General features: G+C 38.7%; 1 protein-coding gene across 2 annotated transcripts in view; it reads left to right on the forward strand.

Annotated features, from left to right (window-relative positions):
* Window positions 1-262: 262 nt before the first annotated feature.
* The window catches only part of LOC143889378 (DNA topoisomerase 1-like), a 74,974-nt gene continuing 47,704 nt past the window's right edge, over window positions 263-27,532 (forward strand). Inside the window, exons 1-9 of one of the 2 annotated variants that reach the window (XM_077393542.1) lie at window positions 263-552; window positions 2,013-2,065; window positions 6,656-8,000; window positions 8,199-8,393; window positions 11,583-11,663; window positions 22,325-22,384; window positions 22,541-22,635; window positions 22,761-22,917; window positions 23,036-23,161. In XM_077393542.1, coding sequence (XP_077249657.1) covers window positions 6,669-8,000; window positions 8,199-8,393; window positions 11,583-11,663; window positions 22,325-22,384; window positions 22,541-22,635; window positions 22,761-22,917; window positions 23,036-23,161 — 2,046 coding nt within the window. In that variant the 5' untranslated portion in view covers window positions 263-552; window positions 2,013-2,065; window positions 6,656-6,668. Of the gene's footprint in view, window positions 553-608; window positions 1,069-2,012; window positions 2,066-6,655; window positions 8,001-8,198; window positions 8,394-11,582; window positions 11,664-22,324; window positions 22,385-22,540; window positions 22,636-22,760; window positions 22,918-23,035; window positions 23,162-27,532 lie in introns of those variants that run through there. The other variant, XM_077393543.1, reaches the window with a different exon arrangement.

Consider the following 27,532-nt stretch of genomic DNA (forward strand, 5'->3'; position numbering starts at 1 on the left):
GGAAGACAGAATGGTTAGGACTACTGGATAAATACGAAAACGAATATTTCCTGTTTATTTCTTATACCGAAACTATATTATAAATTATAAATTAAAATAAAAACGAAAAAAATAATGCGGGTCAGGTTCTTCCCCTTTAAATCCGACCCAACCCGAAAATCACTCGGGTTTTTTAAATCTAAACCGGACCCTATGCTACCCGAAGCCCATCTGTTTTGAACCGACCCATGGCTATTTAGGGTCGGAATCAGGAATTGGTATCTGCAACCGATTTAGGCGATTCCACTGTTTGGTTTCTATTTACCTAATGGAATGCGAAACGACGCACGACTCCGGGCGGAAAAAAGAGGGGAATATGGAGCGCGATTTGATACACGCCTAGAGGGGGTGGTATTCTGATTCCCAGACTCGGAGAAGAAACGCCGTCATTATTTCCTCGATTATTACTTCCAAAATTAGGTCATAAGACTCCATCCACTCAAGCTTCCAAAATAAAGTCCTCAGATCTTCCTCTCCCTTCTCGTTGTTGGCTTACCCTGCAAATCAAACCTCGTATGGCTCTCTCTCTCTCTCTCTCTCTCTCTCTCTCTCTCTCTCTCTCTCTCTCTCTCTCTCTCTCCACCACTATGTTTCTGGGTGTTTGAAACCCATAAATGGGATTCTCTCTCTCTCTGACTAATTCCAGTTGAAACCCATATTTGGGTCGCTCTCTCTCTCTCTCTTACTAATTCCGGTTGAAACCCATATTTGGGTCTCTCTCTCTCTCTCTCTCTCTCTTTCTCTGGTGCTTTAGGTGTTTGGCAACCAAAATTTTTTTTCCATGGTAAATTAGTTGCTGGAAGTGGAGAGAGAGGGCAGGGTGGGTGAGAGAAGGAATAGTTCTTTAATAGATTTCCCCTCAATTAGTGGGGCTATTGATATTGCACGGACACTGTTTGATAGAACTCCCCAAAGAAATGTTGTATGCTGGAGCTCTATGATTTCTGGTTTCTTTCACCGTGGTCAATTCAAACAGGCATTGAATTTGTTTAGAATTTCAAATTGCGGGTTTGGATCGAATCAATCATGGTTAGCCACTGTATATATATCGGGGCAACATTATGTTGGTATTATAGTTTTTGACATAATAATTTAGACAATTTAGTTGGATGATACTTTTTAATGGGTTTTGTTATTTCTTCTGTAGTGTTTAGCAGACATTGCTTCTTTAAGGCTATCTTAGCAAAGCTATTGCTATGGTGTGTGTAGCTTAGTAATATATATGATTTGATAAAAAAAGCAAAAAAAATTATTTATTAGGATTATTTCAAAATTTCATTGAAAATTTGTTTCCATTCAGACGTTGTTCTAGACGCTACCAAATGCTGGAATCGAAATAACAATTGATTCCATTGTGGAATTCAAATGCTTATCCAAACATTAGAATTGGAATTGCTATTCCGTTTACAAAGGGAATTGGAATGGGATTGGAATGCGATATCGATACCGATTCTTGATTCTGAGAATCCAAACGCACCCAATGGGTGTTTGGGGCAAACCTTATTAGAGAGGAGGTGTAGGTAATTTTTTGTCTAAAAGATGTACCTGCCTCATACAGATTACAGACACAGAGAGAGAGGTAGAGAAAAAAACAAAGAGTAGGTGCGGGAGAGAGTGGAAAATCAGACGAGTCTCACCATAAAATAATCAGTAATTTTCTTATTTCGATTTTTATCCTTTCCCCTACTTTCCATTTGTTTGCTCTTTTTATCTGTTGGATTTTCTTTTTTCTGTAGTATTAAACGTTCATGCATGGAGATAGACAGGAATCCCTAACGCTTTTAAGCATTAGCGTTGAAAATCCCTTGTTGCTGAAGATTAAAAACGCACCTTCTCTCGATTCTTGGAATTTTTTGCGTTATTGATTTAGGATTTTGATTCAGGTTGCATTTTTTCGGCATGCTTTGAGATATTTACTAGTTTCCTTTGTTTTACCTATTTCTAATTCGAATTTCTGTTTTGTTATTTTGCAGCTCTCTCTTGTTTATGAACAATTTCTGTTTGAATGTGACTCGGTTCCGAGCGGGTACTGCCTTCTATTCCTTATTCTCTTTACATTATGAGACTACTTTTGTTTTTGGTTTTTTTCCCCAGATGGGTTTTCAGCTTCTGATTGTTTCCTGAATTAGGATTTTTATTTGATTACTTATAAGGGCATACCCTTTTCGTCACACCCCCAGCCTCTTTTATCGATTGTGAGCTTCTTTAAACATAGAAAAAGAAAACTCCTCTCTCTCTCTCTCTATATATATATATATATAGGAAGATGAGAAAGTAGGGCTTTCCTTCCCAAAGGAAAATGCAGCACCTGTCCAAAGCTAGAAAACCCTACTACCCTTGCGAAGAACCAAAAGATTCCATCCTTTTCGTCGAATTCTCAGACCCCTTTGGGATCACAAATTCCAATGAAGCTAAAGCAAGGGCTATTTTTCAGGTCATTAGGATCACTCAGAGCAGTAGGCAATTTGATCGTTGAGGGAGATTCCCTCAATGTTATCAGTTAGTTGGATGGGAACCACCCTCTCCCGTGGAGATTTGCGCATATTATCGATGAGATACAGGATCTAGTGGCAGATTTCCTGATTACATTCTAGCATGTGAGGAGATCGACTAACATTGATTTTGGAGGGAGTCAGAAGAAAGAGGCCTTGTTCTTTGGTGCATTTTGTTTCTTCTTTCTTTTCTCTTTCTCTCTTTATTCTGACCATGTAATGAGTAATGACAACACAAGGATGCTAGGGCTACTTTCTCTTCTCACAAGATTCTAACCTCACAACTTGTGCCCTTTGATGAGTCTATTTTTTGTGATCACCCTATCAATGTTTGTGAGATTATGGTGGGGTCAGCCATAGCTAAAACAATGCCACCCACTCAGCTGCAAGTGAAATTCAATTGTCATTTTTGTTAGTGATCGTACATGGGGAGATATCGTGGAACTGTATAATAAGTATTTGCTCGTTAGAATAAACATAAACATGCTTTAACTGCTCAGTTGGTCGAGTTAGTAAAACCTTCTCTGTTTGCAGAGGCATTACCTTGTGATAAGTGGATTGAATCTATGGGGATAGAGTTCAACAGAAATGACATGTGAGATGTTATGGTCAGACCGACTGATAAACATGTAGTGGGTTGCAAATGAGGTTACAAGCTAAAACGAAGCTAGATGGTACTTTAGATAAGCGCAATGTGAAGTCGGTAGCAATGGGCTACGACCATCAACATGGATTCAACTATGACTAGAATTTCATCACAATAATCTGAACTACCATAATGAGACTTGGTTGGGCATTAACTAACATACATGGCTGGAATCTTTGCCAAACGGATGTTAAAAATGCCTTCCTGCATGGATTTTTAAAGGAAGAAGTGTACATAGAACAACAAAAATGATTTGAAGCTGTATGTCGAGGCTAGTTCCTGTGCAAGTTTGAGAAAGCTATTTGTGGGTTGAAACAAGCACTTAGAGCCTGCGTCGATAAGGATGTATAATGCATGTTTTGATTTACGTAAATGACATCCTAATCACCGGTAGTGATAATGATAAAGTTCAGATGCTGAAAGCTGATTTAAAAGGAAACTTTGATATGAATGATTGAGGCGAGTTACATTACATGGAATTGAATTATTGGGAGCGAAGGATGGGATGTTGTTGCCTTACAGGAAGTATGCCATAAATCTCCTTGACATATTTTACAAGATGAGTTGCAAGCCTGCTAGTACTCATGCCATATATAATAAAAAACACTAGTCGGAATGAAGGTGAAATGAAAAGGTGAATGATCCTCTGGTTAAAACCAAGGTTTTAAATTTCAGTTTCGGAGGCAATTTCGGTCCTATCCAAAACCGAAATTGTAGCTGAAATCCCAAAATTTCGTGCGAAATTCGGTAACGGGCGCTTGAAATGTCGTTTTTTGGGCTGAAATTTGGTACGTTTCAGGAATTTCGGTTTTCGGAACGTTTCGGTTTCGGTGTTGACCGAAATCCGAAATTTCGTTCGAAATTTTAAAACCTTGATTAAAACATGGTGGGAGCATAGTCTCAGAGTTTCCCCTCTTCGTTGTGGACTCTTCTGATTCGACTCCTTTTTACCTTGGCCACATTCTTGTCCAATTATTTATTTTGCCATACAAAGTTAGTCAAAACTCCTTTGACTCTCTCGAGTTATGGCTTTGTCATGCATCAAGAGTATTCGATCACGTCGTGTCGAGTCGAGTAGGCTTTGCTTTGGCCGCGTTATGACCAACTTCCGCATTTTGAAACCCTAAGTGGGAGCCTTACAACACTTCACGTTCACAAGATTGTGCATTAAATCAGGTTAGTCGGTACGCCCATGATTGCAGGAATCCGAGCAAATTATGTGATACGTTAGAGGTACTCTAGGATGTATCTATTGAGCATGTTATAACAAAGCAGTTGAGGTTGAGAGCCTACTCAGCTGTAGCATGGGCATGTAAACCTAATACAAGGAGATCAATTACTGCATTTGCATTTTCGCCAATGTTTGCTCAATCTCGTGGAGTAGCAAGAAGCTGCATACAGTTGCCAGATTCAGTCTAGAGCAGAGTACCGATCCATGGCTACCACCATTTCAAAATTTACTTGGTTGAGACATCTTGTACATGAGCTGATCCTAGGTTTGATCATCACATTATCTACTGTGATAATCGAAGTGCTTTTGAACTATGTTATAATCCAGTTTTTCTTGCTCCTACAAAGCATATGAAAATTGATTATCACTTTGTTTGAGAGAAATTGTAGTGGCGAAATTCATCCTCTTTTTGAATCCTGTCGATCAGGTTGCGGATGTCTTCACAAAGGACCTTGTCGCTGATCATAATTCGCACTTGATAAGCAAGCTGATTATGTTTCAGGGAACTTATTAGCTATGGACGTTTAGTCTTGTGGCCTTCATTAATGTTATTTTGGCCCTTTGCTTCTGTCTCACTTTATGTCAACGAAATAAACATAGTTATCTTTCTCCATATGATATGACCATCTCTCATCTTCTATCTTGTCATCATATGATTCAATATATTTTGACCTTCCCAGTGGACCCGTTTAATGATTATATGATTCCATGTTTTCTCCATCTGCTTAATGTGCAGATTACAATTATGTGATTGTGTCCCAGCTTGAATTCGTGATCTTGTAAACCGACTCAATTCTTCAGTTTTTTCAATGTTTAGGAAAATTTATTGAAATCCCAATAGGCTATCCAAGAGGGGGTGAATTGGGTTTATAAAAACTTTTTCCCTTGATTAGAATAAAGAAATACTCAAGCCCTTGTTAATTTAGTATGAAATGAAAAATGTAAGAAAGGATGTTACCATGCATCAAAGGGATAGAGAGTTGAGAAGAAGAGGAAAAGATGAAGCTTTGCACACCAAATTTTATAGTGATTCGGTCCTCAACCAAGAGGCCTACTCCACTCTTCTCAAGTTTATCTCCTTGATGCTTCCACTATTTTGATCCTCCTTGAGGGATGGATCCGAGCCACGTACAATCCTCTTGGAAGCTAATAATACAATGAAGAACAACTTTCAATCTCTCTCTCCAAGATTACAAATAATAAGCCTAGGGAGATCTTCTTCAAACGGTGTTGCAAGATGAAAGCTTTGGGAAGAAGAAAAATAAAGAGAGAACTTGGAAGATCTTTGATAGCAAGTAAACTTGTGTTTCCAAGTGTTAGAATTTTCCCAAATGCATCATTTTATATGGTATTTATAGCCCAAAAGAGAATATAGCTGTTGAGTGGCAATCTGGTAATTATTTAGCAAAAAAAAACTAGCTCTTATGGCTAAGACAAAACTGCTTGCACGGTAAAAACTGCATTTTCCTGTTTTGTACTTTCCACTTGTAAAATTCATATCTCTCTCTCTCTCTCATTTCGTATTGGATTTCGACATTTTTATACTCTCCGGATATGAGAAAAATGAGAGCTATCTGTTAACAACAATTTAAAAAATATTTGAAAATGTTTTAGAGTCATTATCCATGGGACAACGTTCATGGTCAACCAATTTTGCCACTTATTGATTTCCAGCTTTTGGATCTTTCAAATTTAAGTTTGGGAGAATGTTTTAGACCTTTGGACCCTTTGAAAAATGATTGATGTTGAAGCTTGGAAGGGTTTAAGGTGGGTTTGAAAAGATTTGAAGAATGCACTTTGAAAACATTCAAAACCACATGAAAAAGGACCTCCAACACAATCTAAAAATGTAAAATATTTAACTTCCTTAGATTGGCTGTTCTTTCTTGATTTTTGGCCTTGCTTGTGAACATCTTTTCTTGTATTGACCTTGTGACTCCATCCATTTGATGGGTACCTTCAATTTGGTTCCGGAGTGGGTCACCAATATTGGTTCATCTTCAAGCTATACCTTGGTACTTGTGCAAGTTGTGATTTTGATGAGAACCTGTCTAATACACTTGCAAAGCACACAATTAGTCACTCAATCAATTTGAGTTCGTGAGTCATCAAAACAGATAATGTTGAACCCTTGGGCTAACATTTATTAATGTCACAGTTTCTATATAGCCGCATTATGATGAGTATCCCATGTTTAACTTCCATATTTAAAACTCTCTTATGTTTGTGTTTTTGGAATTTTTGCAGTAGATAATGTAACATGCATGCCACCATACAAGAAATTGGAATAATGGCAGTTCATAATGGTATCAATCAAAGTCTTTTTGATAATGATGATGATGATGATGAACCTGCATTCTTCAAGAGGAGTAGCACAACATCCAAGCATGGTCAATTGAACTCAGCCCTAAAAAAGTCGACATCTCAAAGGCATGACGGGCCATCTGAAAGGCGTGCCTCTGATGGACGTGCTCCAGATGTTCAAAGCTCAATGTTGCCAAAGGGTAAGGTGGTTTTACGTGCGAAGGTACCTACAGAAAAGTCCTCCAGGGTAAGTCCAGGCTCTTCAACACTTGATCAGTCAAAGTATTCGTCGGAAAAGAATTCACCAATTGATGATACAGAGGATAAACCTTTGAATGCATCTCCTGTTGATCCAGATGTTGATTCTGACGATGATAAACCTTTGAGCTTTAGACTGGCTGCACCTTCCACGGCAGTTCAAAAGAAGAATTCCTCCCATGCTCCCAAGGAGCTTAAGTCACCTACTTCTACATCCCATTCAGAAAAGACAAAATTATGCATTATGAAATCTGATGATTCTGATTCTGATGATGATAAACCATTGAGCTCTAGACTGGCTATAGCTCCCACGGCAGTTCGAAGGAACCATTCCTCCCATTTTCCGAAGGAGATTAATTCACCTACTCCTACATCCCATTCAGAAAAGGCAAAATTATGCGTTAAAAATTCTTCTGATGATTCTGAAGATGAAAAACCTTTGGCTTCTAAGTTCCAATTGAAGTCTGGTGGTGGTCCATCTACTACGAAGATGTCCAACTCTTTTGAAAAGAAATCTTTCGCCAAGTTTCAGGAAAATGGTTCCAGCAAGAGGGACCCATATAATGAACCGTCTTTCAAATCCAAAAGTTTGAACAAGAGACCACTAAATGAAGTCAATAGTTCAGTGCAGTCTTCACTAAAAAAGGCAAAACCTTCAGATGCCTCCTTACCTGCAAAAGTTAAGCTGGAATCAAGGGTGAAAGAAGAACCAAAGATTAATGATGATGACCATGTTCCTATTGCCCAGCGAATAAAGAAGCCAGTTTTGTCCGTCAAACAATCTTCCACAAAGAAGGTGACTAAAGTTGTTTCTTCATCATTTAAGAAAGCAACCAAGAAGTCAAAGAAAGTGATGAAGAAATCCAAATACTCAAAGTCGATAAAAGGGGGGCCACCTGGGTCTGGTGAAGGGCAGAAATGGATTACGTTGGAGCACAATGGGGTCATTTTCCCTCCTCCTTATAAGCCTCATGGGGTTAAGATGCTCTACAATGGACAGCCAGTTGATTTAACTCCTGAACAAGAGGAAGTAGGACTCAAGAACTTTATATGGCTTGTGTGGTCTTTCATTGCTTCTCTTGATTACCTGGCCTCATTTTTTTTGCTGCATGATTTTGCATTATGTATGGTGTTGTTATTGCAATCAACTTTATGAGATGCTTGAATCGTTTACCTTTTAATTGTGATCAGTTTTTGTTTTGCATTCCTGAATCTTTTAGTTTTGCAGGTCGCAACAATGTTTGCAGTGATGAAAGACACCGAGTATGCAACCAAGCAAAGATTCATCGACAACTTCATGAATGATTGGAGAGTGATACTTGGGCGAAACCATGTAATTAAGAAATTTGAGTTTTGTGATTTCACCCCAATCTATGAGTGGCATCAGAAGGAGAAGGAGAAGAAAAAACAAATGAGTACCGAAGTGAGTCCGGCTTCCCTCAGTCAGTGAAGTATACCAAAGCAGTCTCTAGGCTTAACTTGATTGCTTGATTGTGGAATTGCTTTGTCTGAAGAATCAAAATGATCTATAGTATTTTTAAAAGATTATTACTGACCCTTTCTTGATCTTAGGCGTATTATTGTAAATTGGGCTACAATAAGTCGTGCTTGAGCAAAGGGCAGTATGCTTGCAGCTGGTCATGAATTGACACCCAAAGACGCATGCGTACACTATTATCTTTTTGGAATGGAAAATTTATGAATGTGATTCTACTCGTTCTTATTTAAGAGATCATCCATTGCATCTCTAGTTGGTTTCTAATTAGAAAATAATTTTAAATATTAACTAATTATTGTTGCTAATTTTTCCTTCTTTTTTTGCTTTTGGATCCTTACTTGCCTCTTCTTAGTAGCTGTACTTGTTTGAGATAAATTTTAATCTTTAGTAAGAATCTAAGCACCATATGAAGCCTTTTAGCCGAGTGACTGGGATAAAATGTATCCGTTTTAGCAGCTGCCCGTGGTTCAGACAATTGTATGCATTTAGTTAGAAACTAGCAGTACATGAACTGTCTTAGCTGTATATGTCGATGCTCTATTTGCTTCAACTAACAAGCTATGAAGGAACAAAAATTAAAGATTTTGAGAATTAAAAACCTTTAATCATCCCCTTGATACCATTTCAAAAAAAAAAAAAAAAGTATCCCCTGATATTACAATATTGGAAATAGTGTGCTCCCTTGCAACTATGAGTTCAGCTTTCGTGCCTGATTGCATTGAATTGGTTTTATTGTTGTCTTGGATATTTATCTGGTTAAAGCTTGCCTTATTTTTTTTTTATAATCACATAACATTATATCTGGCGCATGGTGATTGAGTGGGGAGAGAGTTAAAGAAAAGGAATTGGGTGCATGACAGTTGGTATGTGGTGTTAGAAAGGAGCTTCTATCTTCTATTATGTATAAGGTTGGGAGGGGAAAGGGGATTAGGTTTTGGGTCGATTTATGGTTGGTCTTTTTCCTATATACCATGCATACCCGATTCTTTATAATCTATTTTGTGAGAACAAGCTACATAGTTTTTGTTTGTTATATGAGTGAGGACTAGGTTATTGTGGGGTTGGGATCTTCGTCGTACTCCACAAATGAGGTTTTTGAGTATTTGCTTGAATTCGTCGCCTTGACGATGTTTTGTATCCAATTTTATTGTTGATCATAGGATTTGGGCCCAAAATCTAAATGTTCTCTTTCTCAGTTGGGAATTTCTTTTGATGCCTCTCAGGTGAGAGACCTTCCTTCTCTAAGGGTCACATGTGGAAGCTCATTCCTCCTAAGATACAATGTTTTGGGTGGATGATTGTTTTGCAGACGATCAATGCCTTTGATGTGCTAAAATGGAAATGTGGTATTGAAACGGAGCCTGAAGATTCTTGCAATCACCTTCTTATTCATGCTTATTGGCTGGGGTAGTATGCAACTTGTACTTAACGGGTTTGGCATTTATTGAATCTTGCCCCACTCTTTTCCTCTTCTTGAAGATTGGAAAGGTCATTTTTTAGGGGTAGAAAGGTCATATCTCATGGAGTATGGTCCCTTCCGGGATGGTGTGGGTTTTGTGGATTGTGACTAATCAAAGGATCTTTGTAGACAGAGTGATCTATACAACTTATTTGGGAAGTTAAAAGCATTGTTGTTAATTCTCCATTTGTGATGGAGTTACAGGGTTATATCGTTCAAGATATCTTTAGAAAGTAGGAATTGATAATTATGAGTAGAAATCACAAAGAGAAAAAGGAAGGTGAAATTGAGTTCCTCCTTCTGACGATGTCATTAAGCTAAATTTTGACAGTTTTTCTCTTTGGAAATTGGAGAGATTCCTTTTCCGAACCAGTATGCATTAAGGTCTCTTACGAAGCAGACATCAGACACTTCTTACCGGCTCCATGTATTTAATTATATGATCGCTGAACGATTTAAGCATATAGTGTGTGGCTCTTCCAAAGCTGTTGCTTTAGTTAACAAGGGTAGTCGGGGTCCGTGGAGTTTGGCGCATATTATCGGCAAGTGTTGGAACTTTTACCATGACAATATCTGCCCCTATAGTCCCAAAAAGAAAAAGAAAAAGAAAAAAAGACATACAATTATGTATGTTGACTAGGGGGTGGCCCAGTGCACGTGGCTCCTGCCATTGCGGGGTCTGGGGAGGGCTAGATGTACGCAGCCTTACCCCTGTTTTGCAGGGAGGCTGTTTCCGTGACTTGAACCCGTGACCACCAGGTCACAATGGAGCAACCTTATTATTGCAGCAATTGAATTTAATATGTTTTTAATTTTTCCTTTTTCAGTCACTCTTGCATGTTCCTCTACCTTGTTAATAGTTCTTCAGCAGTCAATTACTTTTACCATTGAAATAACATTATATAATGTGGGCCTCATACTTTTTAGTTGCATGTGAAGCTTCATGCACTGCCACCATCTAATAGTAAAAATTCAACAAAGAGGAGTGCCATTATTTAAACAACAAAGTGCAGATATAAAATATTCATTTGTTGGTCCCCAACATAGAGCCATGCCCCAAAATAATTTCCATAGGATGATCCAGCCCTCCAGAAATGGGTAAGAATCATCATATGGAGATGATTTTTGTGGCACGCCCTATCTACGTTGGGGACAAACAAATTATTGTTTTAGATCATCCAATAATGTGGGCCCCACTTTACTTTTTGTCTGTATGTGTAGCTATACATGACACCATATAAAAAAAAAGTGTGTTGTACACTTTTCTAGTTAGCTATTAAAGGCTGACACAATTTCCAAAAAGTTGTCAACAACAAATCATAGATGTGTTTAATAAAGTGAATAGGGTCATTATCAAAACAAGGGAGTAAGAATATCATGTCCTATATGTTAATTTTCAATTATCTTTCTATTTTGTGACATTACGGGTAAATTTTACTTTATTCATTTTATAGCTTTCTTTGGACTTCCATTCTGAAGATGGTTATTCTGATGCCATTCAAAAAAAAAAAGATGATTATTATAATGTGATAATTGATTAAAAAATATTTATATGATAAAATTGATTTCTTGTTTTGTTTCTCTTCCCATGCTTGGAGACTAGTTTTTAGTTGATGTTCTTGAAAATTTTGACCGATTGTTCTTGGTTTATGCAGGAGAAAAAGGCTTTGAAAGAAGGGAAATTGAAGCAAGAGGATATGTACATGTGGGCTATTGTTGATGGAGTTAAAGAGAAGGTCATAACATGAACTTTGTACTTTGTTGATATTGTTGGATTTTGGTTTGATGCCTTCAGTCTTGTGATGTGGTTGTAGGTTCATTCTAACTTGAACTTTCTAGTTTCTTTATATTGATGGATTTTGGCTTGATATCTTCATTCTTGCATTATGATTGTAGGTTATCAAATGAAATAGTTTTTAACCTTGATATTGATAGTGGTTAAAGTCTATTTTTTCCTAATGGTGCTCTTAAATAATTTTGGATCTAACACCTTCTCTCTACTAGTATTAGTAGTTTGTATACTATACTCTATTGCAAAGGAAATCCAAGTTTCTAAAGCAGCCTATGCGATCAGCCTCTAGGCTCCAAGGTGATCATCTAAGCACTTGGTGGTTTGCGACCAAGTAATGCGGTGGTTACTGGTAAATTTAACAAGAAAATAAAATATTGCCAAAAAAGAATGGAAGATATCACTAATTTCATGTATAGAAAGTACTATGACAATAGATCTGGAGCAGAGTATTCTCAGGCGTGTATAGGCAGTCTGGCTAGAGAGAGATGGAGTGGAGTATTCTCAAGATTTGGTAGAACATGGTTTTTGCCTTCCAATCTTACCGATCTTTTAACAATGCGGTTCTCGGCCCCTTGGAGTAAGAGAGAAAAGACCCTGTGGAAGTTAGTCCTTCTAGCGGTTCGATGGGTTCTCTGGAAGGGAAGAAATGCTAGTCTTCAGAGGCATAGTAAAAAGGCCCCTATTTATATTTTGGAAGGTAATTGCCCTAAAAATTTCTTGGGCAAGGATTTTGCCCTCTTTAAGGATTGTTTCCACCTATAACTTGTGGTAGGATGCAGGTTTGCGCTAACTCCGAAATTGTCCTGGTTCAACTCCAAGAATGGGAACCTCCAGCTCGTGGGCTCCTAAAGATCAACTTTGATAGCTCTAGCGTGGCAAATCTTGGGAAGGCGAGGATTGGAGTCGTCCTAAAAGATGAACATGGGAATACATTATGGGCTTTCTCAGGTCCAATTGGCATTTCGGATTCAAATGAGGCGGAGGCTAGGGCAGTGCATCAGGGATTTAGATTGGTAGCTCCCAATCTCATGGACTAAATAGTAGTTGAGGGGCTCCATCAATGTCATCAAATGGCTCAAGGGGGACCGAGTGAAGAGTTCATCGATTTCTTTTATCCACGTCAAAAATTCAGCCAATAGGGGGCCGATAGGATGGCCAGGGAAGGTGTTTCCAAGGTCGGCCTAGCATTTTATGATCATTTGCCGCTTTGAGAGGAGTCGTGGTCCTTAGTAAAAGTCCTTATATGGTTTCCTTGTATATGTAAAGCCCGTAATTCTTTATTGTAATGGTGCTATGACCTTCTTGGTCACGGCTTCTCCCGCTTTTCTTCATTAATAAACTTCCTTGTCATTCCAAAAAGTACAACAGATGCAACTTTAATTAAATACAAGAAAAATACTACGACCGATGAAGCATGAAAAGACATTCTGAACAAACAAGGACAACATCATAATCAAATCACATCATAGAGCAGATCCTACACTTTGTTTTTTTCTTCAAGATTGGTACTTATTTTCATCAAGATCAAATCTTACGGTTTGCTTTTTTCTTTTTCTTCCAAAAACTTGTTTCTTTCCAGTAGTCTTTCCCTCTTTCCATCTTTTTAATGTATCCCTGTACTCAAGGTTGCATGGTTCAGTTTCGGTATACGTTTTGGTCGTGATGGGAATTTAAACACATCAGTTTCAGATGAAAATTTTGGTAGAAATATAGCAACATTATATAAAAGCAAAAGCATGGAAGCATAAGCAACTGATGGGCATTCAATTTAAAAAATTTAGGAAGTGATAGACTAATTACAAATACATTAAAAAAACATCAGACAAGCCAAACAACTACCCATAGCGGTTTAACTACATCGACCACTTAGTGAGTGTGCATGTTTTTTATACAGAATACATACACTACATTTCCCATTCAATTCTTATAAATATAGTCATGTAACACATAGTGTTAAGAGTATAGTATAATACACTTACGGTTTTGGTTCCACTATGCGTTTTGTTTTCAATATATGTTTCGGTGGGGATGGAAATGGAAACATTTTGGTTGTTTCGTTCCGGTTCAGTAGAAATTTAAAACTACGCCTGTAGGTTTTCATAAACTGTGATTTTACTTTCTTTCTCGATTTCTATTTGAGTTTATTTCCGTAACTGCTGGTTACATCAGTGGAATATTGCTGTGTTTTCTTAAGTTTCTTCGACATTCTTAATCCTATAATCTTTATCCTAAATGTGAAACTCCTGTGTACACATAGCATATAATATGAAAGTTGAGTTTCTCTCGCTGTCCTTATTCTAGTTCTATTTTGGTTATCTGTTTGATCTTTTAGAGAGAGTGGCATCATTGGAGAGCTTAGGACTCAAAAAAAAACAATCCATAACAGGAAGAATAAAATCAACTTCCCGATAATGGAGAATCCATACTGCCAGCGCTCATTCAGCGAATCACATTTGGGGTTCAAGTGGGGGAGTTTCTACTTCCTTGAGTGCCTCTGACAGACCAGATCCATATGATGCTTGGGTAGGAGAGGCATGAGCCATCGATATTACCAAGAAAGTATGGTTGGAGGCAGGGACGGAGCCAGGAATTTGGACCGGGGGGAAGGGGGGGGGGGGGGGGGGGGCGCAAAGAATGGTTGTTATAGCATTTACACTTCATGTTTTGATAGGTGGTGCCCACCATCTCCCCGTAACTCATGCATTAGGTGGAGCCCACAATTTACACTTCATATTTTGATGTAGTGGGGTCCACTATTTACACCTCACGTTGTGGGGCTCACTATTTTACACCCATTTATAGCATGGCCCAAGGATGCATGCAATTTAATAAAATTCCAAGTAACGCTTTCTACTTTGAAAATCCCAATAATTTTGAGATATTATATGTTGCGTGCGTGTTGAACAAGTTTTACAAAAAAATAAATATGAAGATAAAATCCCTTGAGAAAATAAGTGAGAGAAAAAGGTGGTTACACGTCACGTTATTCCAAAAAAATAAAAAAGGATAAACATGAAGTTAAAGTATTTTAATGAAAAAGAGAACAAAAAAAGAGCCTACGATTAACGGAAAAGAAATCCCTAAATTTAAAGAAACAAATTAATTCTCGCAAAATAGAAAACCAGTCACACACGTTTCAAAAAGGGAAGTTACGTAGCTCCTCACAAAAGGGGAAGTTGTGATCGTGGGATCCTGGATAAGAGATGAGGTGGCACCCACAACGGCTCAAATGAGGGAAACTTGAGATTGTGAAGTGAAAGTAAGGGATGAGGTGACACTTGCCAATTACTTCAAAAGACCTCTATAAATAGAGGAAAGATCCTTTGGAAAAGAATCCTGATCCAATCATGGGGAGAAAAAGCTACGCAAAGGAGGATCAAATCTTTTGGGGGAGAAAAAACTACGCAAAGGGGGATCGGATCTTTTGGGGAGAAAAAGCTACGCGGAAGGAGAAACAAAAGAAAGAGAAGAGAGAAAGGTGAGAAAGGATTATTGGCTAGCGGTTTTTTTTTCTTTCTTTTGCATATTTTCTCTGGGGAAGAAGACATTTCTCTTTCATGAGAAGGATGAAGAAAATCCCTTTAGAATCTCTTCCAGAGACTTTCTAAAGGTCCCTTTAGGATCTTTTCCCAGAGACTCTCTAAAAGGAGAAGACCTTTCTCCTCCGGAAGAGATGATAAAGACGGCAGTTTCCTCCCAAAAGATACAGACGACAGTTTTCCAAAAGAAAGAAGACCTTTCTCCTTCAGGAAGAAGAAGAAAATCCCTTTAGAATCTCTTTCCAGAGACTCTCTAAAGGCCCCTTTAGGATCTCTTCCCAGAGACTCCCTAAAGGGAGAAGACCTTTCTCCTCCGGGAGAAGGATGATAAAGATGAAGGTTCCCCAAAAGGAAACGAAAGAAAATCCATTTGAAATCTCTTTCCAGAGACTCTTTAAAGGTCCCCTTTAGGATCTCTTCCCAGATACTCCCTAAAGGGAGGACCTTTCTCCTCTAGGAGAAGGATGATAAAAATGACGGCTCCCAAAAAAGGAAGACCGAAGAAAATCTCTTTAGAATTTCTTTCCATAGACTCTCTAAAGATCCCTTTAGGATCCCTTCCCAGTGACTCTCTAAAGAGAGAAGGGAGAAGACCATTCTCCTCCAGGAGAAGGATGATAAAGATGACGAAGTTTCGGAAGATGAAGATAGTCCCTCTTTCTGGAGGATAATTAACAAAAAGTTGTATTTAGATAGGGAACCTCTTGATGGATAATGAGAGGTATTTTCTTTCTTCAAGAAATCTAATTAACGGCTAATAGAGCCGGAAGTGTACGATCCCTACCAAAATTAATAAAACCTCTTCTCGCAAGAGAGAAATTTGATCTCAACGCGTTTTGTGTGTGATTTCCCTTTTCATGCATGTGAAATTTGTTGCGAACAGTGCGCTTGAAGTCCAATTTTTTTCAAAAAGTACTATTGGGACCACATGATAGGATGATCGAAACTATTCATTTGTTCTGTCACAAACTCAAATAGGCTGCACCACATAAATCATCTCCATAGGATGGTCCTAACCCTCCGATCATAAAGGGCAATCTCAATGTAGATTGGAGGGTTTGGATCATCCTATGTAGATTATAAACCTGATGTAGCCAATTTACATTGTGACCCACCAAATTAAAAGTTTGAATCATCCTAAGAAGTGGGCTCCAACACTTTTTGAAAAAATACTGGACTTCATGCTCACAATAGACTTCATGCTCACAACAGAGAGAGAGAGGCGTTAATGAACTGGGCCCCTACACCTTTTGAAATACATGACTTCACGTGTGTGTGTGTGTGTGTGAGAGAGAGAGAGAGAGAGAGAGAGAGAGAGAGAGAGAGAGAGAGAGAGAGAATTTATTATAGATAAGGGTGTGGGCATTTATTGTAGACTGAGGGGGCATTTATAACATAGAGGGGGCTTCATGGTAGAATACTAAACTAATTAGATTGGAAAATCTCCCAAATTTCAGAGGGGGCAATTGCGCCCCCCCCCCCCCTCCAAAAAAAAAAAAAGACACACCCACCCCTAGCTCCGTCCCTAGCTGGAGGTTGTCGATTTTACGGGAAAGTTTGGTGCTCAATATTTCATAGATTGGCTCTCTGCAGTAATTTGATTGGAATGACATGTCCGAGGAGCAGAAAGTGAGATTTGCTAAATCAAAGTATGGCTATATGTTTCCACCAAAACTGACAAAATATGACCAAAATGTTTTCTTTTTCATCCCTACGGAAATGCATACTGAAATTGAAACCAATACCGAAACCAAGACAATAAGTTCATTAGCGATATACCATACCAATACGTATTATATAATTATATTTATATTAATTGCATGTGAATGTGGTGTATGCATTGTGTATGAATTACATGTAAAATGTGGTATATACAAAAATGCGCGACAACACAGTCACTACACTAGGTGTTCGATGTTGTTAAAGTTACATAAGTATGGATGATTGTCTTGCTTATGTCATGGTTTCTAAGTGTGTATTTGTGCTCATTTTAGCATTTCTGGAAGTTTCATCTTAAAATTCTATCATCTGCAGCCTTTAAAAAAAATTCCATCATTTGCATGTGTTTCCATACATTTCTATGATTTTACACGATTTCCGCGGAAATTTCTCTCGAAATTGAAAGTTTTCCGTTTCTATTGTGACCGAAACCGAAATCAAAATTTCAAACCTTTTTTGTTTAGTCACCCATGCAAAGACTTGGTGGAGACGTCGAGATGAGAAATTACTTTGGAGGGGACAACTCGCTATTCCTTTGTGGGATGAGATGAAGCAGCTACAAGTATATATGTTCTGACCTATCGATTTCCAGAACAAGCTCTAAGATCCGAGCCAAGGAATGTTATCAGTGACAGAGTACATGTATTAGTTTGATGAGTTTCTCATAAGGTGTGAGGTAGAAGAGGACGATCGACAAACCCTTTCCCGCTCCAAGAATGGACTAAGGCTGGAGATTAAATGGAAGATGAATCTTATGCGTATCTACGATCTAGACAATGGCTTCTAGTTGACATTGAAGATTGAGGGAACTTGTGATAGCCTTTTAGGAGGTTTGGGTCTCAAGCTAGGGAGATGGCTACTAGAAGGTCGATTGACTCACTCGGGGCATCTAGGATAAGTCCCTATACTGCTGGTTCCTCTAGACCAGCATCCTCAAGGCTGTCACAATTGAGGGTGATACTTTCGAGGACGATGAGTATATGGTGAAGAGGAATTTCACGTGGATGTGGAGAAACACATTCTTTTCATTATAGAGGGTGGGAAGGACTTGTGGCACACTAGCATATTCCAAACACAAGTCAGATATGTAGTAGTTCAAATGTGATCTCTATAGCCTTTGGGGACAAGGTGCGACTACCAAGGTTGAGAAAATCGTAAATTGTATCGAATAGTAAGTTATATGATTTTCTCAGATTTATATATAAAAGTGAGAAAAATATTGTCAAACATAAGAATAAAATGAGTAATTATCTATTTTTCATTCAAAATTATTAAATTAAATATAAAATTCCATGATTAGTAATCCAAGGCACACACTACATTCATCATACAATAAATCACCAAACAAAGCACAAACTATATTCATCATATAATAAATCACCAAACAAAGCACAAACTATATTCATCATATAATAAATTTATTGAAGAGTGTATAAGGGTAGTTTAGTCATTACTTTTATGGTGAGGGGTATTGTAGTCTTTGTACCTTGGGCCTATATATACATCATATTACATGGGAGCTCCCTAGTGGAGACTCCTCACCTTCTCTACTCTTCTTCTTCCTCTCTAACCCTAGCCTCATTTCTAACATGTTATCAGAGCAAAGATCCTAGCATAGGGAAGAAAGAAAGAAGAGTTCCCTCGTTTTTCCCACTCTTGCTGCCTCTCTCTCTCACACCCTCTTCTCGGCAACCTTTGTTTGCTTTTCCCTATCTCGTGCGTATCTGTGTGTTTCCACAAACCCACTCTTGCAAAATCCCTAAAATCTTTCTTCTCAAACCCTATTTTCTCTCCCTAGATTCTCTCATATCTCCTTCTCTCGTAATCTCTCCCTCTTATTTTCCATAAAACCCATTTTAGGGCTTACGGCATGTCCTTTTTTTCTCCTTTGAGCATTTGCGCATTAGGATATCCCTAAAATCTCTCCTCCCTTTATTTTCTCCTATCTCTCTCTCTCTCTCTCTCTCAAATCCCCTCAACTCTCTCTCTCTCTCTCTCAAATCCCCTCAACTCTCTCTCTCTCTCTCTCTCTTAAATCCCCTCAACTCTCTCTCTCTCTCTCTCTCAAATCAGTGGGTTGAGCATTTGCACAAACCCAGTCTTTGCGTTTTCTTTCTTTTTTCATAAATCCATTGACCCCCTTTCTCGAAAATCTCTCTAAGATCTCCCTCAAATCTCTCCACTCTCTCACACTTCTCTATTTCCTCTCTACTTTCTCTCTCTTAAAAATCTGATTTGCGCATTTGCGCAAACCCAAATATGGGTTCTCTCTCTCTCTCTCTCTCTCTCTCTCTCTCTCTCTCTCTCTCTCTCTCTCGGCAAACCCATTTCCTTTAATGTAATATCCCAAAAAAAAAAATCTCTTTGTCTGTCCTTCTCGTAAATCCTAGATCTACAACCCCAAATCCCTTATTCCCCCTTTCTTTCTCTTTTGAATCCCAATCTCCACCCCAAATCCCTTCTTTGCTATTTTCTATATTTTTTGGCTTCTATGGCCTTTGTGTTTGTGTAGATCTACTCTCCAAAATCCTTTTCTATTCCCAAATCTCAAGTCCAAATCTCTTTATTTTCTCTTTTCTAAATTTTTTGGCCTATGTGGCCTTTGTCTTCTTCTCCAAGGTGCACCCCAAGTATTTGATAAAATGTCTAAGAGGGATTTGGTGCCTTGAAAGTCTTCTTTTCTTTGCAAGTTGAAGGTATTCGGCCTTCAACTTGAGGGGAGTGTTATCTTTTATTCTTTTCTTGTTGTCTTGTTGTTGTTGCCTTGGTGTTGTCTTCTCTTGTCTTGTTGTCCTCTCCGGGCTCATGTTGTCTCGCCCGAGGGGGAGTGTTGGTGGTTGGTTGGTTGGTTGGTGTTGTTCTTCCTCATATGTCTTGTCGTCTTCACTAGTTGATGTTGTTCACCCTTCTATGACTTGTTTCTTCCTCGCATTGTCAGTTCTTCTTCGCATTATTTGTCCTTCACATTGTTAGTTGCTTCTTCGCATTGTCTTGGTCAGTGTTAACGGTTTCTCCATCGACCTTGTCTTCAGACGATGGAGTCCTTATTGTTGGTTGGTTATTTGCCTCGGGCGATGTGCTTTCTGTCGTCGTTGGTCGTTGTTCTCTCCAGGCGTGTAGCACTACTGCACTAGTGACACGAGAGGTGGTCGATACTTGATATTGCCACTGAGAAGCCAATTGTTCCTCGTGAGGTGTAGGAAGCTGTTGCAGACTTTGAGGATTTGATTCTCGTTGGGTTCCATATGAGCTACTGGCCTACTTCCAATGAGAGATATTCAGCATGCCATTGATCTTGTTCTAGGATCTTTATTACATAACTTCCGAGGATTTGGTTCCCGTTGAGTTTCCATATGAGCTACTGGCCTACTACCAATGAGAGATATTTAGCATGCCATTGATGTTGTTCTAGGATCTTCGAATCCGACGGAACACAAAGAGTTGAAGAGGCAAGTGGAGGATTTATTGCATAAAGGCTTCCTCATAGTAAGCCGAAGTCCATGCACAGTGCCCGCCTTGTTTACTCCAAAGAGGGATGAGATAGCAAGTCATTTATAAGCTTACCGTACAATGTCTATTCTGATTCCTCACCTTGATGACATGTTGGAGATACTTTCTGGATCTACAATTTCTCTAATATTGATTTGAGGATCAGATATCATCAAATAAGAATTTGAACGCGAACTGGAGACATGTGGTAGGCAACATTCCACAACGAAGGGCAAACTATGAGTGTTTGATTATGCTTTTTTGACCTTACCAATGCACCCAACACATTTGTTCTTGATGACACAAGTAATTCATTCTTTTATTGGCCAATTACTTATTGCTTACTTTGAAGATATTCTTATATATAACAGAGACAACAAAGAACATCTGGACCATCTTCATCAAGTTATGAGAGTTTTATGAAATGAAAATCTCTACATCAACTTGCTACCACTCAAAAAAAATAAAAAAATCTCTACATCAACTTGAAGAAGTGCTAATTCATGAGTGATAGCCATCGTCCTTGGGTTTATGGTGGTAGTCTGCATCGCGAGTTCATCGAACACAAGGCCTTCAAGCCAAGTGCAAGTCCATCCAATGCGAGACATGCCGACACCACACACAATTCGCCAAGTCTCACGACCTGGGAGGTCAAGGCATATACCTATGCCATGAATCAATCCGCAGGACTGAAGTCGCAATCCACGCAGGAGAGTGGACTGGTGCCATAATCTTGCAAATGGTCCCTCGATGTGGTGATGTGGGCGCATAAGTCTTTGGGCATGGCAGAATGGAACATGGCTGGACCTGGCCTTGCCTCCAGATGGTTGTAACTTTTTGTGGTTACTTCACGTGCTATTGCAACATATCAAAAAAAAAAAAAAAGTTCTGGAGTTTTCATGGATTGGCATCCGAGTTTCATTCGTAAATTCGGTGAGGTTTTGGCTCCAATAATGGCATGCATGAAAAATGGGTTATTTATGGGGACCAAAGCCAAGGTTTTAAATTTCGACCGAAATCCGAGATTTCGGGTTTCGGTCGATAACGAAACCGAAATTCATTATACCCGAAACTGTATTTTATTTCGGCCGAAATTTCGTTTATCCCGAAATTTTGTCTGAAATTTAAGGGATTTCAATAAAAAAATCTGGATTTTTTTACAATTATTTAATAATATCCCAAAATTTCAGCAGAAATGACCGAAATTTCTGTCGAAATAAATTTGGAGATAAAATAGGGGTTGAATAGATTTCGTCGGATTTTGACCGAAATTTCAAAATTTCGGCCTAAAATTCGGTTTCAGTGAGGACTGAAACGCATTCCGAAACCGAAATTTGAAACCTTGACCAAAGCAACTATTAAAGCTTTTGAGGAGATTAAAAAGCGGATGACAGATACACCTATGCAGCATTTACTAACTTTATTAAGGTGTTTGAGGTTGCATGAGACCTTCACATGTGGGAATAAGAGGTGTCAAGCTGTGAGAAGTTGAACGAGGCCTGTCAAGCTGTCAAGCTGTGAGACCTTCACATGTGGGAATAAGAGGTGTCCCTCTACAGTGAGAAGTTGAACGAGGCCAAGCTGTGATGCTCTCTACCTATGACCTAGAGTTCTATGTAGTTGTACATTTGTACGACATTGGCGACACTAGGTCAACAAGTAGTTTGTTCTCTATTCATATGCCACCGCTATTTTTCATCATGCTCAGTTATGCTTTTTATTGAGGTATTCATTGTGGGTTTTATTTTAACCAATGCACATGTCCGTTTTTATTTTTCCTTTTATGTATAAGTGCTATACTTTCTCCCCATTCTCGGAGCTTTTATGCTCACTTATTTGACCATTATCTCCATCTCAGGTTGGAAACTTCAGGGTCGAACCTCCTGGACTGTTCCGTGGCCGGGGAGAGCATCCCAAGGTTCTTTTGCAGCATGTTGTTCATAATTAGTAGATAATTTAGTATGGTCCATGATATGTTGCATAGCTAAACTTGCTATTGCAGAGCCTTTTACTTTCTGCTCAATTTCCTTGTTTATGATTTTTTGTCGATCTCTGTTGACTTTTATGCTGTCAGATGGGAAAATTGAAAAGAAGAATTCATCCAAGTGATATTACAATAAATATTGGAAGAAACGCTCCAGTTCCAGAATGCCCAATTCCTGGTCAAAGGTTCAGTGTCTCCTATTTCTTTTAATAACACCAACAATTTAATAACACTAACAATTTATATAAGATTAAAATATGACTCGGGCTAGTGGCTTGTTGTTTGTTGAGATTTTATGGTGCTTTTGCAGGTGGAAAGAAATAAAGCATGACAATACTGTCACATGGTTAGCATTTTGGAATGATCCAATCAATCCGAAGGAATTCAAGTATGTTTTCCTGGCAGCTAGCAGCTCCTTGAAAGGACAAAGTGACAAGGAGAAATATGAGAAGGCAAGGCTACTGAAGGTAAGTTTTCTTTGCTTTTTCAGGCATCGTGTTTGTGATGATTTTGTGGTTAAGTGTTGAACCAGCCATATATCTAAAGTTTTGCTAGAATATCTTTAACCTACAAATTTGGTTTCAGGATTACATACATGGCATTCGAGCAACATACACAAAGGATTTCACGAATAAAGATGTTACCAAACGGCAAATAGCAGTTGCTACCTACCTTATTGATAAGCTAGCTCTTAGGGCAGGCAATGAAAAGGTGACTTCTAACTATCTGTGCTTATACTGATTCTAAAGTTCATTTCTCTTTCTATATTGCCTTCCTGCCTGGGTTTGGAGAGCACCTATTAGAAATTGTTTTGATCATTGACGTATTTATATAATTCCTTTATATGTAGCCATTGACTTTCCCATTAGGTGATTTCAACATCCAATGTCCTTTATATCCATGCACATATGCAGGATCACCTTCCTTTCTTTTTTCTCATGTAGTCGTTAATTCTGAAAACCCCAAGTTTCTGTTGCTTTCTGCACCCATGCATAAAATTTCACTAAAAATCGAAGAACTTGGCTGCAGCTTTCTTTGCCGATGAAGAGTCTATTTCCAAGATTTTTGTCAATTATTTTGTATTGAAGGTGCACTTATACTAAAGCCACGATATTATTTAGAAAACTGGCACATGATGATTACATAGTGAAATTTGAGCCATTTTTGGTTGATTATTCCTTCATATTGATTATTCCAAAATTGCCCATAGCCAGTCTCAGACATTTCACCACTTCTTGAAGCAGAATTCTATGATAAACCATGAAAGTGGTTCATGGAGACCATCTTAGGCTCATATTTTAATTTTTAAGGGTCTTTTAAGTACCTTAAGTTATAGTAGGGGTGCCATAGTCCCTTTAAAATCACTTTAAGTAGTGTTTTGAGTTATGAGTGTTTCAAATAGGCCTCAGTGTTTCAAATAGGCCTCACACATGTATTGTGGGAATTTTAAGTGGGGAGCAATTTTTTAAGTCGTTCGAAGGTATTTTAGTAAACAATGTTAGTTTTTTGTTTAGGGTTTTAGAATTTTCTGGTTCTCTTTGTTTTCTTATATATATGTAGCATTAGGGTAGTTTTCTTTTACCCATGATGTAATGAATGATGAATAAAGATTGAACAAAGGTTTTGAAAGCTTTTTCTCTTCTGTAGATGTGATATCTACTCATTGATTGATGTGATGCCTTGTGTTTTGATGGGGAGATTCCAACCTTGCTATTATCTCTTTCATGTTCCATTTTTTTAATTTTATTTTTTCCCATAAGCTAACTTCCCAAGAACCCCAAACTCCATTAATCTCAGTCAAAACCTCTCTTGCATTATTTTTCACCAATCTTCTACGCAAAACCCCTAAAATACCCATTATAAAAAATTTCCTACCTTAGAAACAACATTCAAATCCTTTCATATGCCCTTTTTGTTTTGACCCAAAACTAATTTTACACCTTCATGACATACATATGCAACTTCCTCTAAACCTAACCTTAACCTAGTAGAAATATTTTTCCAATTTAATCACAAATTTTAGGATTCGAAACCCTAATGTTTACCCATCCTTTTCTATCCCAACGACCCTTCTATAGATCCATCATGCATCAAATTTGGTATTAGAGCAAAGTATCAGTCGTTTCTTCGATCGTTCTACGTCAAATTTGGTATCAGAGTGAATGCAACCTTCGATCGTCCTGCATCAGATTTGCTACATCAAAACTGCATCAGTGGTCCCTAGAAAGCTTGAGTGTGCACAAGAGATATTCTGATAATTGAAAAGTTTCTTTTTTGTTATTATTAAAACTAGGATACAGATTCAGTGTATATCTACTAATTGGATGATATAAGCGTTTCATGTTAGTGTAATAACAACATGAAATGGTGACTGTGAAATACCATCAGTGGAAAGGCTTTTGGAGATTCTAAAGGGGTTTACATGAAGCAAGACGGTGAAGACAAGAGTTTGGATCTGGAATACATCCGGAGAATTCACAGTTAAGTCCTCCTATCATCATCTAGTGACTAGTCCAATGTCCTCCGGGTGGCTAGAGTGTGGACCATCCCGATCCCACCTAGAGTCGACAACTTTGGTTGGGCAGCCCTTAAGGAAAGAATACAGACGATGTATTTTCTTAGAAAAAGGAAGATGGTTATTATTGATCATTGCATTCTCTGCATAGAGGTGGGGGAATCCGTCAACTACTTATTCATCCATTGCAAGTTTGCCAGACATGGAGTAAGTTGGTAAGCAGGTTCGGAATTTCTTGGGTTTTTTTCCAAATCTCTAATTGATCTGCTGTCAGAGTGGAAGGCCAATCTATGGAAGGAAAGAGGCAAAATTCTATGGTATGTTTCTTTCTTTGCCACTTTATGGATCATTTGAAAGGAGAGAAATGCTAGGGTGTTTAAGGGAAAATCCAAGAGTTCCGCATACCTATTCTTTAAAGTGATTGATTTAACTATCTATTGGGTAAAATACCTCCCCTCATTCAAATTTGTGTCTGCCTATGATCTACGGGAAAGATCGAGGAACATTTGTATCAGCACAGAAAGGAAGTAGAAACCGGCTCAAGTTTGGAAGCCCCCTCCCAAGGGTTTCTTAAAGCTCAATTTTGATGGATCTAGTTTGGGGAATCCAGGCCCTGCGGGTATTGGGGGAGTTCTTGGTTCTGAATATGGAGTGGTACTCTGGGCCTATGCTGGGCCTATTGAGACGGCTGACACCTCTGAGGCAGAGGTTCGAGCTATTTATCAAGGTTTGGAGTTGGGAAAGAAGAACCACTTGAATAATATAGTTGTTGAAGGAGATTCTTCTAATGTCATCAATTGGCTTAAAGGGTCCCATAATCCTCCTTGGAGATTTGATAGATTATTCGATGAGATGTTCAATTGGGTGAGGCCTATTGAGGTTGTGTTTAATCATGTTCGTCGATCTGCTAACCAGGTGGCGGACAATTTAGGTAGAGTAATAGTCTTCAAGGATTCTCTAGCGCTCTTTGACTCTCTCCCGCCGTGATTTACTTTCTCATGGTTTTCCTTTCGATGATGTTTTTTCTTTCTCCATTGTATTTTGTTCATCTCGGTCCTTTTTATTAATATATTTGGCTACCATTTTTAAAAAAAAAATGTTAGTGTAATAGCAAATAACTAGTTCAGTAAATGCCGTTTTCAAGTTTTCTGAAATGGATTCTCAAGTTATGTGGTACATTAAATCTTATGTATAAACATTGAGTCCTTTATATATATATCTATATCTCACCTTCTCTTCCACCATTCATTCCATCATGTAGAAATCTAACACCCGGACATTTATAATCAATGTTGAAAAACTCAACATGTGAAAGAGTAGTCGAAAGAATGGCGGAAAATATTGTCCGGTGAAAGGACTGGGGTTGTTTGAGATGCAATTACCAGAACTTCAAATGGCGAAAAATCTGTAGGATTTGTTTTGGTGGAAGGGATGGTAGATCAGTAGTGCCACCTTTGCCTCAAACCAAATCTCACCGACAGCTAAATTTAAGAGAGTAGAAGGTCTGGCCAGATTCCGGCACTACCCGTATCACCAAGACGGATGGAATACCAACTGTCCTAATCTCTGGGCAAGAGATTGATAAGAGACAACAGATTCTAAAATCATGCCTAATTGTTCGTCTTAAAATCCCTGGAGTAGGGCTGGAAGACTTATGGACATGGGCGAAAGGGTTCTGGAATCTTCCTAGTTTACCAAACCCTCTGTTCTTGCACCTCAAGAAGTTCTCTTCATGTTTCAAGAGGAACATATGGTAGCCACTCTAAGAAGCATGGGGGATAGGGCGCTCAGTGACTTTCTATCCACTCTCTCGGAATGGAACCCAAGTTATCAACAAGGTGCTGAAGCTATGTGGGTTAGATTCACAGGAATCCCCCTCCATGTCTGGGCCACTTCAACGGTGCAAGCTTTGGTCTCGTTATTTGGAACGGTCCTTGAGATAGATATGAAGGGACACCACGAAGACTGTATGAGCTTTGCATCAGCAAGAATCATCGCCTCAGCCTGGACATTACAGAAATCACAGGTGGTCCTTCGGGTTAATGTTATATCCTTCCAAATAGGGGTTGACCTGATTGCAAAAGATAAGACTGAAGCTTGGAGAGCAGGGGAAACAACTTTAAATGCTGGATCTGCAAAGAGAAGTCGCTCATGGAAAAGAGGTGGGAGGATGAAACCCCGATGCAAGATCTTACCGGAACAACTCAGGAACGGGCATCGGCGTCAGTTTTGAATTACTCCGGTGACTGTACCAACACCAGAGAGAAGACTGTTGCCATGACCCCCACGTGGCAGCCTCGCGTACGTGCTACTGACACAACCCAGATATCGGTTCCCACGTGGAAGCTTCACATCCTTGTATTGGAAGTCTCTAGCAAGCCCTCAGAATTACAAAAAGCGATTTCAAAATTCAAATTTCAACTACCCCTAACAGAACCGGCTGGAAAAGTGACTAGACCAGGCATTATGGCAGCAATGCATCCTGGACCCAGCAAGCAAAAGACCTCTCTACCCTCGGTTCACCCAAGATTAGCGCAAAAAGTTAATCGAGCTTTGGGCATCTTAAG

This window comes from Tasmannia lanceolata, unplaced genomic scaffold (genome assembly GCF_043159265.1).
Source record: "Tasmannia lanceolata isolate RefF3 unplaced genomic scaffold, GAP_Taslan_0.1 ptg000013l, whole genome shotgun sequence".
Lineage (NCBI taxonomy): Eukaryota > Viridiplantae > Streptophyta > Magnoliopsida > Canellales > Winteraceae > Tasmannia > Tasmannia lanceolata.